The 24,187-nt window shown below is 43.2% G+C and overlaps 1 protein-coding gene across 1 annotated transcript in view; it reads right to left on the bottom strand.

The window, feature by feature from the left end:
* The window catches only part of PUS10 (pseudouridine synthase 10), a 339,122-nt gene that overhangs the window by 24,233 nt on the left and 290,702 nt on the right, over positions 1-24,187 (bottom strand). The window contains exon 17 of the mRNA XM_085612358.1: positions 22,334-22,433. Within this exon, the coding sequence (XP_085468484.1) occupies positions 22,334-22,433 (100 nt within the window). The remainder of the gene's footprint in view (positions 1-22,333; positions 22,434-24,187) is intronic.

Here is a 24,187-nt window from a genome sequence, read left to right as displayed (position 1 = left end):
CCTCTTCACTCTTGCGATGGAGGCATGCCTGGCTTATCCAATGTGATGCGCTAATACAAGGGTGGCAGTGGAAAGGCTCCCATGAAGATCGTATTGCCTTATATGCAGACAAGGTTCTTCTCTTCATCGCAGACCATGCGCACTCAGGTCCCCGGTGTCTCCACATCCTGCAGATATTTGGAGAAGCGTCCGGCCTACACCTGAACCCAGCCAAATCAACTTTAATACCCCTGCATGTCTCTCGGGAATGTGTGGCATGGCAATTTGACATCCCTGTAAGGTGCCTCAGTTTTCGATACTTGGGGATCTGAGTGGCGCTCCACCCGGAACTTACCTGGTCCCTCAACCTCACCTCATTATTATTAAAGAAAACTAAAGAGCATCTTCGTAAATTGCAGTCCCTTCCCTTGAATCCTCTAGGAAAGATCGCCCTATTCAAAATGATGGTGCTCCCTTGATTTTTTGTATGCATGGCAAAATCTCCCTCTCCACCTCCCACGCCAGTGGTTCCACGCCTTAGACAAAATGGCCCCAGCATTTCTCTGGGGTAACTCTAGACCATGCATGGCCCATGCCTATTGTCAACGGGCTCCCTAAAACGGCGGGATGGGGATGTTAAACCTTTTTCGCTATTATGTGGCAACCCGCTTCCTAGTGACTAATGATTGGTTTTCAGGAGGATGGTCTGAAACGGCATTCCAACTGGAGCTAGAAAGCCTGGGGTTCTCCCAGATCCAAGCAATGCTCTATGGCGCTCGATTAGCCACACTCTCTCGGCCATAACTCGAGCGGTTCATCTTGCATGGTGCTCTGCACTACGATATACTCAATGGGATGCTAAGCTCACATAACAGACAACTTTGTGGCACAGCACCTGGATGAGGGAGGTGGCAGCATTAGAGGGATTCCGGAAGTGGGATTTAATTGGTATTACGCACCTCGGGGATGTGTGGTTGGGGAGACAACTGCGTACCTTTCAAGATTTGCAAGGCATATACTCCCTTCACTTAACTCAGTTCTATAAATACCTACAGCTCCGACACGCTATCACCATTTACGTCCCACTGACACCGCACTTCCTGAGTTTAGTCCACTAGAAGCCAAGATCCTTATGGGTAACCTAGGGAAAGGTAGGGTGTCCCAGATCTACCGTTCTCTCATTAACAACTCCCCAACAACCTTAGACCACCTGAGGAACAGTTGGGAATGATGGTTGGGCCCCTTGGAGGAAGAGGACTGGCAAGATACCCTTATGGCCACCCGAGTGATCACCATCTCAGCCAGACTGCGATTGATCCAAACAAACTATCTCCACTGGGCTTACCTCATCCCAGTCCGACTACACCGCACTGGATTTCTCTCGACTCCATGATGCCCACGACGGGCAGAAAACCCTGCTGACTTTTACCACATGGCCTGGTCCTGCACAGCTCTCACTCAATATTGGACAGAGGTAGTGAGCGAATTGAGTGTCATTCTGGGATGGGAGGTCCCGCTTACTCCCTTGGCCCTCATCTTGGGAGTTATGGAGGGTTTGGGAGCCTCTCACCCTGACAAGGTGTTTCTGGGGACAGCCACCATGGCGGCCAAACCAGATACAGCAGCCACTTGGAAGGAGCCTGTCCCCCCTACTATCTCCCGCTGGCATAAGGGTCTGTATTGGTGTGCATGCCATGCAAGAAAAACCTGTGTATGAGGCAAGAGGGTGTCCAGCTAAATATGGCCAGGTGTAGGGCAAGTGGTTGGGATTCATGGGTAAATAGAACTATGTGATGGAAACCGCTGTCTCTGGGGCTCCGGTCACATTTCTGTTAAACTGTAATGCACTTGGGGCTGAAAAGGACCCTTGAATAATTGCGAAATGTACTGTATGCTGAAGCACTTAACAACAGCTACAATGTTACATCATGTGGTATTTGCCCATATGATTACAAAGTTACACCATATGGTGTGTGTTTGTAAGTGTGTTGTCTTTGTTTCGACCTATGAGTGAAGCACTTTTCGTATTGTGCGTGCCTTACCAGTGAGGTTATCTTTAGTAGTGTGATGGATGAGGAGGTGTGAGAGGCAGATGTGCAGTTTATGATGGGCACTGTGCCGGCAACTGTGAACACCTCTGCTAGTCCCTTTGTTATCTTTATGATTTCTTTATATTCGGGGTTTAAATGAATATCATGATGGAAGAAAAACAACATCTACTCTTGTGGATCTTACAGGGAAAATGTGGTATAATTAGGGAGGTGAAGAGATGCATCTGCTAGGATGGACAAAGTCATTTACAACCTTTTCTTACTATTATTATAGTTTCTCAATTATTTGGTGTAAGATAATAGTCAGAATACATTCTGGTCGGGCCTACAGGCGCAGACTGTGCTAGACTTCTAGATTATTAGGGACTAAACAGTGTACGGCAAAAGTATCTCTTAACAGTTTTTCTATGATTGTAAACTGTGTTAGAGTTCTCCACTAGCTAGCAATAAGTAGCTCCTCTCCTGTACATTAGAAGCCTGTCCAAGTGGTTGATTACATTGGACTGGTTGATTATATCCCACTCATATTGGCAAGAAAAAGACTGCATAGATATAAATGGCAGAATGTTACAGTTACTCAATAGTTAGGAGGTGGACAATGTGCTTCTGGTACTATTAGTTTACCTGTTTCTGTCATGTCACTGGCAGCTGGCCAAGGGCATTGACTGCAGCGGGCTATGGTATGATGGTTTTCCAGGCAGTTTCCCTGGTTTAATAGCCAGGGATTGTATCAGACACAGACATATTTTCATTTTGTCTTAATTTCATGTGGTCCTGTATACTTTGTACTTTAATTCCAGAAGTTCTGCTTCTTGAATAGAGAATGTAGAATCTTCTATTGCATACTTTCCGTAAGAGGGTATGATGATCTGTGATAATCATGAATGTAGCAGCTTGTTGGCAATATTGTTTAAACTTCAACTGTAAATATAAAGGTCCTTGTACAATGTGAGGCCCTGTGGAGATGCAGAATGCCTAGAACACTGATTGTCTATCGACTGGTAGCCAATGAAGGGCTAGTATGACAGACATCATGGGCTACTAGGGCTGTGGTATTCTGAATTTGTGGTAGTTGTTTAGAAGGACGCAAGAAGTATTTAAGTATAAGCATTCACAGAGTCCACCTAGGAGAGCACCAGGAGGGTGAGGATAGCTTATAACATTTCTTAGTATGTAAGGAATGGTGAGATGTGTCTCAGTGTTTTCATTGTGTTGAAGGGGTGAGTTTGTTTGAGGGAGTTTGTTGTCATGTGGGGTCAGGTACAGGTCTGAGTCCATGTTTACCCTGAGGTTTCTCACTTCTCTTGAAGTGGCTGAAAAAGCATCAAGCTCTTTGGGACCCTTTGGTTGTAAGTTGGTATGTGCGCCACAGTCCACATGTCATGCCCTTCATTTTTGCAGTGCTAAGGTTAAGGTAGTTATCTATCATTGGCGCATAGAAACAGTGATCAAGTCTCAAAGTGATGATTATTTGTGTGATGTTTTATGGGCGAAGTCCCGAAATAAACTTGAAATTGAAAAAGAGTCTCGAAGTAGGGAGGCTTCCCAGATTGACTAGTTCTAGGTTGTTTGTGTGTCATCTGCTTAATTGCAGCACATCAAGTAGAATCATATATTCAGATCCAGAAAGAGAGTTAGGCAGACATTGAAAAGAAGAGAAGAGATGATGAATCCCTTTAGGTAGCAGCAGTGCAGGGTGTGAAGTGCTGATGTAAAAGGTGGTAGGGATACCCAGCTTTGTCTGTTTTAAGGTTGGAGGCAATCCGTTTTAGAGGGTTGTCATGAACTGGGGTATGTTGCAATCAAAGAATTATTATGTGGTGGTGGACGGTATTGAACGCTGTCAGTAAGTCTAACAGTAGTAATACAGCCACATGGTTCTTGTCAACAGCAAGTTTAAATCCAGAATCTAGACTTTTAATCCAACAAAAGGTTGATTTCCTCACTGAAGTTTGACAGTTGGTTAAAGAGGACACTGTCAATTAATTTACACAGGAAAAGGAACTTGGAAATTTGGTAGATTGTGGGGTTAGATGGGTTTAGATTCTTTTTCATGAGAAGTGGTCTGATGTAGGAGGTCTATTTATTTAGCTCGCACGTAGCTACTTGAATGAATAGAATTTATAAAGTGTGATCAGCAGCTCCAAAAGGAGCACCCCGGCGCTAGGTAATAGTAAGACGTATAGAAGGAGAGTGGAGAGAGGAAAGGCCGAACTAAGTCACTTTAAAAGGGTGGGTTTTTAGAAGGGACTTAAAAGAATCTTCAGAAGTTGCATATCTGATGTGCTGTGGGAGAAGGTTCCAGAGTTTCGGGGCCAGAAAACGAGTGGCCACCCGCTCTAGCATTGAAGATCTTGGGGATGCAAAGCTAGTTGAGATGGGCAGAGCACAGAGCTGTACGAGGCTAGTATCCTTCTATTTTGTCATGGATATACAACAGGCCTTTCATTTGGGTGGCCTTGAGCTCTATTGTCAAAGTTTTGAACTTGATTTTTTGATTAATGGGAAGCCAATGTGGGCTTTTCAAACCATTTCGAATTGGCTGCCATTTAGAAATGTTCAAAACCCCTCTAGCTGCTGCGTTCACTAATACATGTTGTCAGAAGACTATTTTAGAACAATATTTGGGGTGTTCGGTGTCTGATGGTGTTCCCTATAACTTACTTATCTTGACAAAGTTAAGGAAATCTTCAGAGAACACACTGTAAATGCTACAAGTTAGTTGATTGATTGTGTCTGCTTCTTGGGTGGTCTGGTTACCTTTTTTCTTGAGGTAGTCCTCTTAAGTTTTTAATTTTTGAGATGAGCTCATCTGAGATTTTGACACAGAAGGCATGAGAGCAGGGAGACTATAAGTAGTGGTATTCTTGGTTGCAGAATTTTGCTAGGATCTTATGCAGCTCCTTTGATGGGCACACATTATGTGTGTAGAGTAGTGTTTCCTTTTCATAGTGACTGCTGGTTTGTTGGCACCGTTAAATCGATGTAGTACAATTTTGTCTTTCTCATCCCATGATTTCCTGCCTCTGCATTGTACGGTAAGTGCTCTAATGGAATTATCTTGATCTTATCGTTGTACTATGAGATTATTTTCTTGAGGTTAGATTTGTTCAATGACTTTAATGATATCTGGTTGTCTAGGTCTGTAGGTGTAAAGTGGTTGTGGAATGCGGGTACATCCTGTGGTCACTTGTTGCTTGGTGTTTCAGCAAAGAGAGACTTCAGTGCTGGGAGGTTCAATTGCTTCCACTGACTATAAGTGTAAGAAGGATGATCTTGAAGGAAATGTCTCTTTAGATGACTGGGGAGTTGCTGGATTAGTAAGGTGTGCCCAGGAGAAGAGAAAATTACATCTAGCATATGTCTGGCAGAAAGAGTCAGTCCACATACAATTTGCTGGAGGTTGTGGGCCTCAAGGTTTGATGTGATGAATGTAATTATTGAACGCCTGGAACTCCTAAGCGTAGTAATCAAAGTGTCTGGAAAAACCCTTCTCACAAGACTCAACCGTTCAAGGCTCTCTATGATGTACAGGTCTGGGTGATTTAGCAATGTTTTTGTCACTGCATCCAGTAAGGCATCCTTACATTTACCATTGCCCGGAGGTGGTTTGTCAATCAAGAGGAAGGAGCAGGCAAAGGTTAAGGTGACAACTACTGGTTTGATGTGCACCCTTTCTTTTGTGTTTTAACTGATGGTTCTGCGTTCTTCATTCTTTGCAGTCACGTCAACACTTTCTTCAATTGTTCTACCAGCAGCATGTTACAGTACTTAAGTTTTGCTACAACAATTGTATAGATCATTGTAGGCAGTCATTTGCTAGACAAGAATAATTGAAAACGTTAATGATCTTTAGTGTGGTGATAACAGTGGTGCGTGTACGCAAGTGTGTCAACTGCTAAATCTGTTAGTTCAAAGAATTCTTTTCTGTCATTTCTGTAATCGGGGTTTGGTGTAGCTAAATGACAATGAACCTTCAGCAGAGAAATTCACCTTCCTCATTTCACCCGTATGGGAACACGTAGTCATAGTCACCCAAACAGGTCTACATGTTCTCCAAGTAAGCGTAAAAAATGTTTGGTCTACAACTTTTCAGAATCAAAAACCATTAACCATATCTTCACATAACACAGCCTGGTTTAATTTATCCTGATCTCTCCATCTGGAGCTCTGCTTGTTTTACTTCACAATCTAATGCAGCATCATTTTAGGACCACTATCCTACCCTACACTTCCCTGTGTCCCTTAACTTGAGTTGAGGGTAAGGAAAATGCTTTTATGATGAAGGTCCTTGTGTCATGGTGTGTAAAAGATGATGAAGCACTATGGTCACTGTTGATGCCTTTTTATTTTTATTTTTTATATTTTTTAGTAAGGACTAAATAAATAGTGAATCATAAGTCACCAAATGTTTTAGGGATAGGGTGTGATGACCAATTTACAAGAAGGATTGTAAATCATGAAATAAATAATAACTATTACAATAACCTAAAAACTATACCAATGTATAAGATATCTATCCCAGATATCTATATATTTGTGTGTATGTGTTTATTTTCTGAGATTCTTATTAGGCAGTTAAGAGGCTAAGGAATACTAAAGCAAGACGTTCAACATTGGGGAAAAACATAAACCATTCAAAAATTCAGGTTTGTCTGTTAGGACCATAAGTTCACCAATATTACTGGTGGCCTAGACGTCAGCCCTAAACTATTAAGAAGGCCCATATATTGACAGCATAAGAGAAGCCTGTATCTTTTGCTGCCCGATTCGGCAATGAAGTGTGTGTATTCATAAGGGGATAAAAGTATCACCTAAAGCATGACCATGTTTTTCCTATGAAACACACAACAGGTGATGGAAGGCTGCTTGCATTAAGTCTGACCACTGGCAATAGCTCGTGCTGGCACTCCAACCCATCGTTCTTTTGCTCACCATGCCACCTCAGTTTAGACCCTGCCATATGTAAATCAGTCGTGACCCTGCTACTCATGGGAACAGTCCAGTCTGAACTGCCAAGCCAGATCCTCCATGAACCAAAACACAAGCAACCCAGGACCAGTTTTGCCCTAGCTATGGGCTCATCAGCCAGGTACAGTTTGGTTCCAGTGACACAGTGAACACGGGACCCATATCTTGGCATACCAATGCCACTTAGGGCGGTACATGAAACACACAAAAAGTGATGGGAGGCTGCTTGCATTAAGTCTGACCACTGGCAATAGTAGGGGGTAGAACTCCAACCCATCATTCTTTTGCTCACCATGCCACCTCAATTTGAACCCAGCCATATGCAAATCAGTCTTAACCCTGCTATTCATGCGAACAGTCCAGCCCGCGCTGTCAAGCCTGGTCTGGTTTCACCCTAGTGCCCAGATGGAGGTCCCGTGCTGACTGTCACTGGAACCACGATGTACGTGACTGATGAGCCCATAACTAGGGCAAAAGCAGTCCTGGGTTGCTTGTGTTTTGGTTCATGGAGAACCTGCATTTGTCTGCTCTAGAAATGGAAGAGTGGCTTGTTTGGAGGGAGCATGCAGCATCCAATTGTCTACATAAGGGAAAATCAGAATACCTTGAAGATGTACATGAGCACCACTGATGCCATCATTTTTGTGAAAACTCTTGAAGCAGATTATAGGCCAAATGGAAGGAACATAAACTGCCGGTATTTTTTGCCTACCGCATACTTCGGAAATCTCCAGTGATCCTTGGCTATTCGAATACACAGGTAAGCATTCATCAGATCTAACTTGATAATGAAATGACCAGATGGGATCAAAGGAATAATCTTCTGCAAGAATTCTATTGAAATTGATCTCTTGAATGAAGATATTCAGGTATTTCAGATCTATCACCAAGTGAAACCCTCCTGAGGCTTTCTTGACCAGAAACACAATGGTCTAATTGCCCAAACACCTCTCCAAGAGTGGAACTGGGCAAATTGTTTTCTTGCAAACAAGTGCTGCAATCACCTCAAGTAGAGTCTTCTTCTTGAGGGGGTTTCTGAAAAACAGTGTAAGAACGGTCTTCAAGTCCTCTGGAGGAGATAGAAACTTGATCTGATAACCCTTCTTAACCACATTCAGAACCCATCTGTCAGATGTTATCTTCTGCCAGGCGGAGAAAATTCCCTTTATCCGTCCTCCAACCCCTGGTTGCTGGTCAATTTCATCTTCCTTGGCATAGTCAGGAAGCCTGGCCCTAGGAGCCTGCATCTTGTTTCTGTCTTTGAAAAGAACGACATGACTGCTTGCCCTAACCACTTGAAGACTGCTCATAATACGGTTTCCTTGGTGGCTGCCTAAAGAATTTCCAATTAGAAGGCTTCAAAGATTTGGAAGGCTCCCTTCTGAATGAAAACTGCTTTCTTTCTTTGAAAAGACAGTTGAGCTTCTCTTCTAAATTGGAACTAAACAACCTACAGCCATGGAAAGGCAACCGTTAAGCCACCGACCTCTAAACTGAGTCAATGCTACAGTTTTTAAAAAAAAGATTGCGTCTAGCAGCTATAGATGTGCCTCCAGCAAGAGTAGTGGATCTTACAATATCAAAGGAGAGTTCTGACTCTATTCTTGCCGCTCTATTGAGTCTAATCAGTCAAAGCATTCCTTTTCTTCTTGCATGACTTTAAATAAAGTTTTAAAATCGGAGATCAAGGATTGAGAAGTATAAGCACCACAAATGCCAGCTCTCATGAGTACCAGAGAAGGAATTTACCTTTTTATCTGCAGGATCATTCAAGATATTATTTTCTGCCATCGGGGACCTGCCCATCAGACTAGCTACCACAGAGTCGATATGAATATTATCTGTTAAGAGAGATTCCATCTTTTCGAAAGGTATACAAGTGCGGTTTTTCTGGATCCTTCCACTCTTGCTTAACCACATCTAGCACAAACTGATGACTAGGAAGACCAGAATTGACAGGTTACTGACAATGTCAGAAAACAGAATCCTGTGATATGGAAGGTCTCTCTATTGGATCAAAGCCCATATTTTCCCTTACATGGGCCAAACCGCCTGGCACAGTCTCTTTTAAATATATTTTTTTCCTTCAAAGCAGTTGCAGGAAAAGGTTTCTCAGAATCTGAAGAAATATCCAAGGCTGACAAGCCCTTTGAGGGACCTTTATTAGCTGTTTTGGTTTCCACCTTATGATACTCCTTTAAGGTGTCCAAAATAATCCTTCTAAGTCTTTCTTCCTCGATCTCGCTTCTGTCCCTCCTTGGGAAAAGGAAAGGAGGAACCGGAGGGTGGAGATTTAGGAGACCTGGCAGAAGAGGGAGAAACATGTCTCCTTTTAACAGATTGCTTCCCCATTTCAAAACAATGTAGTACAGAACAACAAATAAATAATCCAAAGGATCTCCACCAACACAATGTATTGAAAGTCAAGACACCTCCTACCTAGGGCATTTTTCCCTTAATAATATGGCCTCAGGGAAAATGAACTGTGCACGCTTCTGCGAATCGAAAGGTCGCATATGCGCAGGTTCCTCAACCGCTGCGCCTGCACTGATTCAGCTCCGCTTCACCCAGTGTCATCAGACACAGAAAAAGCTGCTTTTGAACAACTTGAACTGAAACCACTGTCCTGCGCGTCAAGTTAAAAAACTGCCATAAGAAGAAAAGGTTTCCCGCAAGCCCAGAAAGCGAGAAAACCCTTTCAGGTAGTCTCCTCCACAAGTTCCGCGTGTTCATCCCTGGAGACAGGAAAAAGGAAAAGGAGGTTTCTGAGAATGCTGCCCTAATTATAGCACCCAGAGAGGTGGGTGGGGTTATATTACAGCATTCTCCTACGCCTTTGTTCTGTCTGACAGGTGGGATCATCTCAAATGTAATGACTGGGATGAGGGAGTTAGAGGTAAGGTTTGATACTCCATCTCTGTCTAGTGTATCTCTATCTCGTTCTGCTGGCAACAGCAAAAACATCATAAGTATTTATCTCTCCCATTTAAATGCAGATATCTATTTAAAAAAAAACAATGCATTGAGCAGAATATTAGGATTCGGACAGAACAGTTTTCAGTCCATGCTTCACAGTCAGTTGAGACATAGCCATCCTGCTGAGCCACAGAACTCTCCACAACAAGCAGTAGCATAAGCATCTCACTGTCGGGGTCATTCAGGGAGACCCAATAACAGAACCTCCCTGCCGGTGTTCACTCAGCCCTCCCACTCTTGAACTGCAGGTCAGAAACTCTGGGAGCACTTGTTATGATCATGAGTGTTGGACTTCTATGCACCTGTATGTTCTATTATGTGTATTCTGTTATGAAATTCTGTGTTTAGAATGCCATGACAGAACAAGGTTGACGATGGCACGAGTGGTAATGTGGCACACCTCTGGAGGAGCTTGAGAGAAACCGTAAAACGGTCACAGCGTCGTTCGCTGGTCACCAGTACCTAAAACTGGTCTTTCATTGCTGCCAATTGTGTGTAAATAACGGTAACTGATGCATTTGTTTTGTGTCATCTTATCACTTTGTCCATCGTACTGTTGCTTGCTCTCTGTGGTTTGTTAGCAAGTGTCCTGTGAGATCTTCAAGCATGGAAGGTTTGTGACACATTATAAGCATCCCCACTAGGATTGACTGACTCGCTACACGAGGAGCAAAAATACTCATCTGATTGGCTACTGCATGCTATTCAGCGGCTATTTCGCTTTGGTCTATGTAAGACATTAGGCTCAAAGAGTGGAACATTTGGAGGATTAACTGTTGCATACGTAAGACGTCATAGATGGTGGCCATTTTTAAGTGGGATTGCTCTCTTTTGGAGTCCTGCTATCACGGTCATATGAATATGGCATGGGGCGTTTTCTTTCAAGCAACATCATGCTGTCAGCACTTGGCCAGAAGTCAAATCCAGTTAAACTTGTGATATTTTGATGGTGGCTCACAGCTAATCGGAAATGCATTTCTGTGCGTCCTGAAAAATTAAGGAAGGAAACTTTATGATACAGGAAGTGCAGTCTAATTCGTGGTGCTACGGGGAAAGTTGAAACACTAACCTAATATAATATAAGAAAAGGAAGCTAAAACTTGCCTACACCATCATCATAGCAAGACTTTCACAATGTTTTTTCTGTGACATTTTATCATTGCCTTTCTCTAATATTAGTATTATTCTAATGTTACCATTTAATGTGCCTGCTCCCCAACCTGTTATGGTTACTAAGGTGGAGCCTTTCATGAAATAGGAAGAAAGTAAAAAGTATTTCATTAATTATCTCTCCACATTTGAAAGCAAAGGGTTCTCACCAGAAAGGAAGAAGAAAGTATTGATACACTAAATAGGTCCAGAGGGGTTAAGTATTTCTCAGCAACTGTATGTATTGATATTGATCGCTAAAATTGTTTCCTCAGGAAACAAAGTAGTAAGTGTGAGGAAATGGGGTGATTATATGAGGTGGTTATGCGACCTCACCATGTAATACATTTATTAGCCCTTTAGGGCCAGTAGGTTTTGTTTGTCAAACACTAGCTCAATCCTCTGTAACTGTGGCTTTGAGCAGCAAGGCTTACAAAAAGGAATGGGTACAAAGTATTTAAACAGCACCAAAACAATTGAAGAAATGCACGACACTCAAGAAATCCGACACCAATTTATATAAATAGACCGTATTTTTAGATACCACAACAAAAAAGATCCAAATGAGGGTTCCAGAGAAATAGAATTTACAAGGTATAGTAAATATGCACTTTTTCACTTAACCACGAACAAACATTGGGCAAGTGTCAATGAGTTACTTAAAGTTACTTTAGGTGACCAACAACGGCAGTGACCCAGTCAGGGGGAACAGCAAAGTCCACAGAAATAGTTACATCGAAGCGGGAGTTACCTCGAAACGGGAGTTCGAGGCACTTTTATTCCTTTGGAGTGGTCCTGATGCAAGGGATACAGGATGCAGAAGATGCTCAAGGACGCAGTAGATGCGATGTGGTTGACAGGGTCTTCCGGCAGCTACTTCTCGGTCCATGATCTTGGTGAGAAGGTCCTGGCCACAGGAGTCAATATCTCTCAAAGTCCTCTCGGTCCTGGCAGAAGTGCAATCGCCACTGGGCTATCAGTCGCCCGGCATCGAGGTCACAGTGGAATCCTTCTTTGGATGATAACTCACCTTCTGGGTGACCAAGCTGCACTTCAACGAATCTCCTTGGTTCAGCAAACTCAGGTCCTAATTTCTGGTGCTGCACGGCGATGAGAAGCAGCTCTGAAGATTTGGTCTACCAACTTGCCCCAGCAGGCTTCTTCAGCTATTGTGGTCCTGTGTTTTGAACAGGAGGTCAGCAAACTACCCTTTGGAGTCTCTTGCTTCCGCTGGGCTCAGGAGAAGTATTCTTCATTTGTAGGGCACAGCAGGCACAGTCCCTCTCCTTTGCTAGCCACCAGGTTCAGAAGATGCTGTCCATGCTGGTGCAGCCTCTCTATGCCGGTTCCACGGTGTAGCAGGGAAGTCATTCTTCCAATCCAGGTGAGATCAGAGTTCTGGATGCAAGAGGTGCCCTATTTATACCCAGAAAATACCCACATGGTTGACACAATAAGTAGCCGATGGGCTAATAGGTTTCCTCCCTCCTGATGACCACTTCCTGGGAAGTGTGGCATCTGGCTATCCCAGGAGGCACCATTCTGCCCATTTCCAATATGGCAGTGCCCCTCTCTCGGCATCGACAGCTCCCTAGCCCAACTAAGCGGTATGGCTACCAAGGATGCTACACACCCATGGAAAACCGGTTTGACAACTGGTTTCCCCGCTCCTTCTCGAGTGCCAGCCTGTCTACCTCAACAATATGGTAACCCCTCTCCCATGTGTTCCCCATTTGCTCTTTAAAGGCGGCTTCATCTTTGAAGCTTGCCATCACCCGCATGGCTTCCTGCCAGAGAAAGGTAACACCTCCCTCCCGCGCAGGCTTCTATTGCCTCCTTTCCTGGGAGTTGTTGGCACGTCTACCCGGGAAGGCAGAAAGCTGTCTCAGGTGCAAGTGGCAAGAGTTGCACACGGTACATGTTACATTAATTTCAGCTTAATGTAATGAATTGTTTGATATCTTGGAGTATCAACTTTGGTCTCACCATTCCAGAGTTAGGACAGCTGAGGTGTCAGAGTGTAACACTGTACGTGCAAATCGGGCGACCAAGTCTTTCCTCAGTAAAAATGACAGTTTCACGTTTTTACTGCCAGAACATGTAAACTATATGCTCCGCCCTGAAATATGCTACACCCTGTCTTGGACTTGGTAGTCTTGCCTTAGTGGTGATTTACACAATTGCAGACGGAGGCTTTGCCATTGCAAAATAGCAAAGTTGGGCTAGAACTTTAAATCTGCTCTTCCAGTCTGCAATGGCGGACTGGGAGATATTTTTTACCTGGGTTACATCCAGGGTGACACGGCCAGTGCTGCAATCCCTGGAGTGGCCCTCTAACGTAATGCCCTGGGCACCATATACTAAGGGCTTATATTTTAATAAGCTTATGCCAATCTGGTATGAGCCTATAAGACATACCTATTTTAGGGTCAGGGCACTGGCAAAGAGGTCTGGTAATCAGGCCTCAGTGCACTCTCATAGTCCAAAAATCAGCAGCATCAGTCCAAAAACCTGGGGGTGACCATACAAAAGGAGGCATTTCCTTACAGTAAGGAAAAACAGATTATGTGGCTGCTTCAAAGAAATGTGCTATAACATGCAGGTTTGGTAACTTACATGATGAACGGATTAGAAATCAGATTAGTATGCAGTGCAACAATACTAGCATACAAGACAGGCTATGGATTCATGGGGACTCAATGTTAAAAGAAAGTAATGTCCATAGTCAGTAAAGCTGAGCTTACTTCTAGGTGATGGGAAAGCAAAGTTGACTGACACTCAAGAGGAAGGTGTAGGAATTGTAGTACACGTAGTTTCAAAGAAACAAGAAATAATTAAGGCTAGTCATGAAGATACCAAAAAGAAAGAATTTAAAGCAACACAATACAGTAATAGAGGGAAGATGTACGACCTGAAAGGGAGATGTTATCACAATGGTAAATCAAATCATTCAGCTCATGATAAGAAGTGCCCAACCCTGCTCCAAAAGTGTTCAAAATGTGGTGTGAAAGGTTATGTTGCTAGAGGCTGTCACAACTTGTAGTCAGTCAAATGCTTGGTAGATGAATTCTATCAAGATGATAACCACTCAGGATCTGAGAAGAAAGATACATAGGTTTTAAGTATTTCCAAACAATGCGGCGGAAGTGAGTGGTCAACCCAGGAAAAACCTATTTGCGACATTGTAGGAGGGAGTGTTAATATAAAGTTAGTTGGAGACTCTGGTTCACCACATACTATTATTAACAAAAAGGTATGGTTTGCATCTGTTTTCACCACTTTGGGGGATGAGTTACAACAACCAGATATTAGGCCTCAAAGTTTTAAGTGTGAACCCATCGAGTTATTGAGATTTCGAAAAATGAAATTTGAGTTTAAAGACATATCAGCGGAGTGTAAACTTTATGTTGCCGAAAAGGGGCCATCAAGTGTGGTGGAATCAAGGAGAGTTGGATATTCTGACATTGTTTTAATGGTCAATAATGATTTTCAAGTTAAAGAGAGACTCATCAAGTAATTTCCTACATGATTTGTGGAAGAAATTGGAGAACTAAAGGGTACCATACACAAAATAATTCTTAAAGATAACGCACAACCATGTATTCACAAAGTTAAGAACATTCTACTCAATATTAAAGATGAGGTGATTAGGAAATTGAATAAACTGAAGACTGCTGGGGTGACTGAACAGGCAGAGTCATCAGTTTGGGTTTCTCCTCTTGTGGTGGCCTGTAAGGTCAATGGTTGGTTTAGTTGTGTGTTGATTTGAGACATCTTAACAAAAACATTTTTGTAGACCAATTTCTCCTACTGCGCATCAGTGAGTTGTTAGCAATAACTAAAGGCAACAATTGCTAGAAAATTAAATTTTTTAGACGTGAACATGAAGGAGAATAATCAAACCTAAACTCTTTGAAGATCTTGTTTGTGAGTAGTCAGGTTTTATTATGCCTTTCACAGTAACTATGTGTTTTCCTTCTAGCATATTTTAGTGTGTAATTTAGCTCTATTATAGTTTAGTTATATTTAGAAATTTCTGATTTATATGTTTTTGAATGCGATTCCGTATGTTAATTGTATTGAATTTATTATCTCGTTTGATAGCTTACTTTTTTCAATTTAAATTTTATTCTTTTGTTTACCGTTGTACAATATTTTAATTATTAAAGGGGGAAGGTGTGTTATGTTCATGAGTGTTGGAATTGTATACATCTGTGTGTTCTATTATGCGTATTCTGTTCTAACATTCTGTGCTTAAAATGTCATGACAGAAGACGGTTGATGTCAGCAATGGCGGTAGTGTGCTACGCTTCCGGAGAGGCTTGAGAGAGGAATAAACTTGCAGATCTACTCTCCTGTGAAGTACTAATTGAAAGACAACAGGAACATAACAACACTCAGATATGTTGGGCGGTTGTGGGTGTATTTACAGGAGATACTAACTAGAGCTCACAAACTCCTTTCTGGAGCAACCATGGGCACATTCCTGGACTTCGACCCATGTCCTCTAATGGGTGCACAGGAGTGTCTGTCCACACTCAGGCTTCGATCAATCAAATATTTAAGGGATTATGAACATGGTAGAGTCTCGGCTGGTACAGCCCTTCAGAGATACGTTATTGTGTGGGGTAGATATAATTGCTAACATCCCATGCATGCTTACATTTGTACGACCATTTAAAGAGTGGTCCAGTACAACAGGTACACATCAGGAAAACATGAGGAAAACAATTAAGGAATATTGAGGGATTGACTGGCCAAAGGACAGGGCATTTCATTACTGCACAACAATAAGCAAGAAGATAAAGTAGCAGTAAAAATACAGAAAATGTGGTATGAAATGAGAAGAGAAGAGAAGGTTGATGGTGATAGGGCTTTACAAGGTAGAGAGAGAATTTGGGGCAATGGGTTAGCGAAGAAGGAAATTAAAGACTTATGCTTGAACTGGAAGATTTTTAAAAAAAAAACATAAAAAGAAGGTAAATGAAGTAGAAGGGGAAGACTACGTTGAACAAGGAAGAGGAAAGGTGGAACATCACTGAAACCCTAAGGAAGAGACAAAGGAAATGTGGACACAAAATAGTTATTCTCCAGCCCCAACAAGTTAAAAAGATAAATAAGGGAAACATTGTAGGAAGGTGGAATCTGCCTATATGGTTGCCCCCACTTTTTTCCTGGTGTTTGAATGGTTTTTGACTAGTCTGGCTGGGATCCTGCTATCCAGGACCCCAGCCTATCTGCTTGCTCCCTTAAATGATTGGTGTGCATATTAGATGCACTAGTGATTGGATACTGTGGTACCTTATGAGCCCCTAGTACATGGTACCTTAGGTACCTAGGGCATTGGTACTTCACAGGCCTGCCAGGGGCTGCAGCATGTATTATGCCACCCCTGGGAAGCATTCACAATCTGACACCACAGGCCTGCTACTGCAGCCTGTGTGAGGTAGTGTTAGCACTCCTCACTGAGGTATAGGTTCCTATATCTCACCATACACACACATATAAACCTATCAGTCACCCCTATGGCAGGCCCTATCAATCCCAAGGGCAGGGTGCATGGTTTACTATGTGAGTGGGTGCTTCTGCCTGAGCAGGACCCCTCTGCAGCTGGCAGAGTCTATTCTCTGCTGCTGTTTGTGGATGCGGTTAAACCATATACTCTTAAGTGCATTACAACCTCGCGGTAAATGCTAACTTTGGAATGACTGCATCAAAACATGTTGTGTTTGGTGTCAAACAACTTGGAATCTTACCCCCACACCAGTAACTAGTGTGGGAGTAGGATCCCACCCTTCTAGAGGGGACGACATGTACCCACTGTACTACACGGTAGAAATCTTCTAGAGCCCTGGCATCACAAAATGGATGCCACCAGCACAGACACCGGGCTGCCCTCCTGCTGCTGACCGAAACTCGCAGTGGAGGGAGCCCAACAAAGGGTTTCCTGTCACAGGGAGGTGTCACCACCTCCCAGACAGGATTTAGTGTATTGGAGCTGGGTGGGTGCACTCTTAGAGTGCTTTGAAGTCCTGGGGGAGCAGTAGGCTCCTCTGTGCATATGCCAGCTCAAACCGGTTCAGGGGCTACCTGCCCCTGCTCTGACGCGAAACTGGACAAAGGGAAGTGGGTGTAACCACCCACTACCCTGACCCTCCTAGAGGAGTGGTCATAGAACTAGTCCCTCCCATCTTTTCACTATAAGATAACACACATTGCCAATGCAATTTAGATTACACCTGGACGACGCTCTACGAAGAAGAATCCTGGCCCTTCAACTTTCTACTATCTCTAGAAGACCGAAGGATCTCCCTTGGAGTCAAGGAGTGACTCCCCTGCTTGGCAGGCACCAAAACTACTGAACTACGGTTGCAAACTTTACCGCTCCCGCCGGAGCCCGAAGTCCCTGCGTCCCCTGAAGCGGATTTCTTGACCTCTCGATGGCCATTTTGAGTCCCCAGCGAAGCTGTGGCATCTGGACCCCACGAGTGACGAGGAACAGCAATACCAGGGAACCGTGTACTGATTTCGAGTGCAAGCCCTAAACTACGTCCATCGAAGTTGTGCTTTGGACCACTTGTTGTCCAAGTCCCGAGCAGGTCTAGTACCGAAGATCAGCGGCCTACCTCGTCCCGAGTGACCGTGGGCTGTTGGTGAACTTTTCCTGCAAAGGCGTCTTCGCGGTTGCTTGCCCGTTGGCTCCAGAAGACTTCCACATCACCTTCAAGGGCTCGCCTGGTTGCTCTGGGCCTGCCCTCACTTACCCTCGCTGGGTAAGTCCATCAGACCTTGCTGGTCTGCTCCATCGACAATCTTCCATCCACACGAGAATTGCAGTTGCCAAGGCTTGTTGGCTCCAAACCGAGTGCCGACACCGTCAACAGCTGCAGACGTCGTGGGACCCTCCGAATCCAGCTGCTGGTCTTCATCGATCCCTCTTGGTCCTCGTGAGCGAAGAGACAAAACGACATCAGTGACCTGAAGAGACGCGACAGCTGTGGTCATCCATCTTGCTGGCCACCGGTCACTGGCAAGTGACTTTGAACTCAGTCCCCTCAATTTCTAGGTCTTCTGCAACTCCAATCCATCCTCGGATTCCAGCGGACACTTCTCTCGACGACACAAGCAGCAAGTCTTCAGCGATCTCCATTGAAAACAGCATCGCGACCCGACACCAAAGGACACGTATGCACCCGGCTTCCCTGGGTGAGGTAACTCTTGCATCACGGTGCCCAAGTGTGCATTGGCTCTCGAAGTACTTACCCTGTAAGTTGTTTGCTTGTTGTCCACTCCGAAGTGCCCTAGAACTGTAAAATACAAACCGCGACATTTGCCATTGAAACGCATTGAAAACCCGCGCGTGTGTTTAGACACTGCACGCGTCTCCTGTGGGTTGATTACTTACCTGCTAACACTGCAGAAGTGAAGCCCCAGTGATTACCAAGGCCCTAGGCCTCTTCATATTGCAAGTCGAGTTTGTTAAACCACTATTTTCATATATGGTCTGGTACGCCCCTAGGGCTACAGCCATATTTGTGCTTAATTTATTGAGAACTGTTGATCTTTTGAATGTTTACCTGGCTCTAATCTCATAAAGAGATTAGTAGAGTATATTTAGAAATAAATACATATATATTTGATATATATACCTGTGTGGTGTCTTTTCATTTGGTAATTCAAGAGATTATAAGATAAAACAAGCTGCTTTACATTCCTCAGAGACTTAGCCTGAAGGCTGCTCTCCACAGCTACCACTAGGATAGCTTTCTTTAAAAGGTTGTCTTTAAACCTATCTACCAAGAGTCGAATTGGACTGGTGCAAGGTGGCCACTATAACTAGTGACCAGCATATGCCAGGCCAACTTCTCACAAACATTACCTACGTGATAAGAAAAAAAACAGACCCATGTAAACAATTTATAAAGGAAATGTGTTCACAGTGTTGGATTGGTCTACCTGGAGAAATGTCTGCAGATTTTTGGTAGGTCTTCCTTATTGCCGTACTCTTGGTACTTGTCTTTAGGAATGTTGGTCCTTATTGGTGGTGGTGGAATTTTGACTATTGAATGAAAATCCCTACAGGGCAAGGGTGTTCTCTACTGACTTTTCCTTACATACAAAGCCCCCATGAGGCTATATTTACCCATTTCTGTATCATCAGGTGCTGAGCTTCAACTAAGTGTAGAAAATAATTTACGTTCCTGAAATGTGCTGGGTAAGGCCTCCACCTGGACTCCCATACGTAAGAACATGACAGTGTGGTTGGATGTGGAAGCTAAATGCATTGTCCAACCCAGTGCTTATGATTTTCTTAAAGAAATACTTTGAATCTCACAACAAAATGAAACCCTACACAATTCAAGAGTAATCACAATTACAGAGTTGTAATCTCAGTTACCACCTTCAATAAGGAGCTACATTCATTCTCTGTACCCTCTCCTTGTTCTAGAAGATGTTTAATGTCCACTTTCCCCAAGATGATGTGATCATAGGCATTAATTAGGCAGAGATACACATCACTTCTTTTTACCTTACTAGTTAGATGTGCAACTCAGTTCAACCGTTCTCAATCTACAAGTTCACGCAAAAACTGTTCAGAAAGACCAGGAACCCTTTCACAGCATAATCATAATGACTGGGTTGGACAATACATTATTTTGTCTGTGAATGACTTTTGAATTCTGAACTCTTATCCCCCACTAACTTCAAGATACAATCAGCTTTCCCTTGGTGTCCCTCACATCAGGAACAGTATGAGCATCTACTCCAGGCACCCTCTTTCCCGCTCTCAGCTGACAGGGAGAGTGGCTGTCATGCAAACAGCAGTCCTGGTCCTGCTTGGAATTAGGAAAAAGTGTGGTTGTTTGGATCCCACTTTTGTTCACATTTTCTCAGACACAGCCTTTGTGCAAGGGGACGCCTCTCACAGCAGGTAGCAATCGGGCTGGCTCCAAGCAGGAATATCCAAAACACTGGGACAATGGAGTGAGAGATCTCTGCATCATGCTTTCGTCAGCTTTCAATAAGCAGTAATCAGGTACTGACAAACTGGCGGGCCCTCCCTAGCAGCTTCCTTACGTTTAACAACAGAAACTGGAGTCCCACCACTCACTACTACCATATACTAAAGAGCAGTGCTAGGAAGACTAATCAGTGGCGCTTCGCTAACAAGGTCATCTGTGGATTTCTAAAAATAGCCCTGTCTCCAGCTGTAATAATGCCAGAGTTAGGCAATCTCACTCTCCCTGTTCGTACCAGTTGTAGACATTCCATTGGCATTTCTCCCTAGTGCGTCTATTTGTTTACTCTCCTTCTCATGAGGTACTATTCAGGATGGAGAAGGGGGTGGCGGGGGTCATTATGACCTCACAGGGGAAACAATCACAGAATCTGGCCATAGGAATAATGGATCCTGTTTCTGTAACAGTGCTGGAGCTGTGTTTAGGAACAGCGCTACAGAAAGTTCTAACAGACCTGGAACCGGAACCAAAGGGAGTAAAGGACATGAAGAGGAACAGAGTTGAAAGGTTTCAAAGGTCCCTGCACTCTTTGACTGGTATGTTTTAAGTATGCTTAGTGTTTTAGCATCCCTCACAAAAATTGTGTTGAAAAGCTGTGATGTCATCTGTAAGGAAAACCCTTACTGGAGGATAATCAAAGTTAGAAACTATGAAGAATGAGAAGAATATGTATAATGAGATCTAGAGTGGCCAGATCTAGAATAAGTTTTGCTCTTTATCAACGAGTAGATCTTGAACGGCACAATCTTGAATGCCAATGAAAAGAGTGTTTTCTTCAGGCTCTTAAATTGGTGGTGTCTCCAGAGGTGAGAACCCCCACAACGTCTCCTTTGAGTTCCGGATCACACCCGAGACAAGCTAGAGCATCTGATAGGAGATAAAGGGACCTCAGCACATGCAGACAGAGGCAGAAAGGGTGACAGGATGGGAAGCAAATGTTGAGGCAAGATGGGTTGAGGTAGCACTGCAGGTGCGGACCCATTCTGCAGACAGATGGAAAGACCTGCTAAGTGATGACTACCTCTAAATTGACCTCCTTTGATGTTGGCTTCCCAGATTTCAAGATAGGTGTCTAGCTAAATAACGATTCAGCCCTAGACATTAATAATATTGCCATTATTCCTGCCTTCTATGTCAAAAATTACAATGGTGAATGGGGTTTTGAGATCTCCCTCTTGTTCGCCTTCACGAGGGGTCCTTGGAAAATGTGGTAGGAGTTGTGGTATAGGAAGCACACTCTCATGTCCCTCTAAATCTTCCGGTTGCTGCTTCTTCAAGCCTGTGCTGGTCCTCAAGCAGATTATGCGGCCTGATTGTCTCCCTGCCCTTAAAAGTCCTTCTGGACCTTTTTTTGACAAACCTGGTAGGAGTTTGGACGATGTGAAGGAAAACTATACAGACAGCTAGAGGGTCTGTTTAGGCTTTCTTTCTACCACAAGTAGGACATTTGACAAAAAAGGAAGGCTTTCATGAACAACTAATATTTTTTCTATCACAAAACAGGAAAAATTAACTCTTTGTATCTAAAAACATTGTTAAGTAAAGGTGTTTTTGAAAGGTTTGGAAAGATTTACAAGATGGAAAAAAAACAAAAAATGGTCAAGCTTAATGCGCTAGAAAAGACAGAGCTAGTGCAAATGCCAACTACAGGGTATGATGGAATACTGGTAGTATACTGATCCTTAAAGAAGTGGCTGAGGTTTTCCCAGCCTCTCTGGCTTCTGCCTTCTATGCTACATTGTCCCCATTTCCTCTCTTTCACGTTTGTGAAAGAGTCGCTCTATCCTTTATAGTGACAATTTTTCTGCATTTAAAATGTGATTTTTTTTCTACTCAAAGAAAATAGACAAAAATTTGCCAATATAGTCTTTTATAAGCTGTCAGAAATACTTTGTTTAAAAAAAAAAAAACTAGCTCTCCCAAAGAAAAGCGCATTTTATATTTTCTCGTACAACGAGCTCCGAGGTCTCACTCGTGGGCAAGACGATGTAGTGCTTATGACTAATAGTGAAGGTTCCCTCAAGGAGAATAGTATCATCGCTAACATTATAACTGTAAAATGCATTGATGCCACCTACTGTATTAAGCAATGTGGGCACGGATTACAAATACATCTGCAGCATTAAGAGTCAGAGCGAACTACCTTCAATCACTACAAGCAAAAGGCTGGTATTTTCAACCACTCACCTCCACGTCAAGCTGGAGAATATCAGCAGTTGTCTTCATTAAGGAGCCCAAATTTGGGTTTGTTCTTCCGAAGTCTCCATGCACAAACTCCTTAACGTACCTTGATACTGGTTGAGGAAAAATGCATTTTGGATGTTCACTGGCATAAACATGCCCAAGACCTTACCTTATTTTGTCTAGGAAACCGAGCTGGCTACTTTCATGAAAAAGACACAAGAAAGCAAAAATGTATTTGAAGACGCTCGGGATCTTGTGCATAAAAAGGGACATTTTCCAACAGTTTGCACTGAGCTGTCCCAAAGCTATTTGTAAATGTGTACATAAAGCAAGACAACCAAGGGCCAGAACACTGCCCAGAGCTTTTATCAATAAATAAGAATGATCCATGCATTGCCACCCATCCCTTGTCAGTGCAGAATTCCCACCCTGAACAACAAAACGTATCACATAAAGAAACTATATAATGAACACATCACATTAAGAAATTGGATGATCCTGTGCACAGCCATGGACAGTGTGTAGCTGTCTCTTGGCCCAAGGCCTGACGTTAAGCCATGTCCCGAAAAATCCCTGTGACTTCGGACCAAGCTCTTTATCGCCCAGGTCAGGCCCTGTGGCAACCCCTGGGTCCACAATGTTCACTGGTCACTGTCTTAGACCAATCAAGAAGTTGTACTGTAATTTTCTTTTGAGACCAGAAAATATCTATTAAAAAAAATTGGGGACACATGGATCCATTTTCAGATCTGCTAATCCTGCAATAATGTTTTGTGTGTGTGTGTGTGTTCAGGGGCGGGGTGGGGGGGGGCAGCATTGGCCTTTATTTGGTGCTGTTTATGAAAATAGGAACACTAAACTCATTTTTATACGACCTGCAACATGAAGTCCCATCAATGAGTTAAATGCAAGTACATCAGAATCTGCCCATCGTAAACCACATCAACAGTGATCTAGATGAACGACTGTAGTCACCCAGGGCATGATTATGAGCAATGATAACTAAAAGAGGTGTAGGCTTATGCCTTCAATTTGTGTCCTTTTATAGCTTTTATTTCTCAAAGTTCTCAGATGCAAGTCTGTAAATATAATAGATTTTTCTGCATAGGCTTGCTTACCCTACATTTATGTATGCTCATTGTCGGCAGGAGCAAGGTTAGGGAAATGTGCATTAATATATTTTTGACCAATTGTTATCTGGAGATAATTAACATTTTTCTATGTGGAGAAATCTCTTTCTACAAACACCCTCAAAGTAGATTATCAAACCACATTGTATGTATCCCTCTTTAAATCGCAACTGTTCCACAGGATGCAGAATGGGCAGGGATAGAATGCATATTTGGTGGTGGTTTCCTAAATGGGGAAGATTTCTGAAAGAATGTACCCAGCATTATAAAGAATATTCTGGGCTATTCGATTCAAACAGATTCGAAAGTGACTTTTCTAGGACTCACATCCCCCCTCCCTCTATGATGGTACCAAGATATGACGGGTTCTAAAATGGAAGTGTCTTTCGCCAGCTAAATTGTAACTAGCTTTGCTTTAGAAGACGCCTGGGCTCCCAGTCATGACTCACTGGTAGTAGCTAATTTGGGATCATCTGTACACAGCACGACTGAATAGAGAAGGCATCAAGTTGAAACTCTACTGGTTCCCCAGCATTATCCCGCCTAGTCATGCTTCAAGCTTTGAGCTTATTTTCTTGAGCACAGTTACACGTGGCTGGCTACCCTACAAAGTTCTCAATGCCACAACCTCAACATAACCTGCCAAAATGACATACTTTTCAGTCTAAATTACTCAAACAATTGACACCTCATCCTTCTGCTCTACTGCAACGTAAAAAACACAAAC

Source organism: Triturus cristatus, chromosome 6 (assembly GCF_964204655.1).
Source record: "Triturus cristatus chromosome 6, aTriCri1.1, whole genome shotgun sequence".
NCBI lineage: Eukaryota > Metazoa > Chordata > Amphibia > Caudata > Salamandridae > Triturus > Triturus cristatus.
Note: the sequence above shows the minus strand (reverse complement) of the source record. Positions and strands in the feature narration are given on the sequence as shown.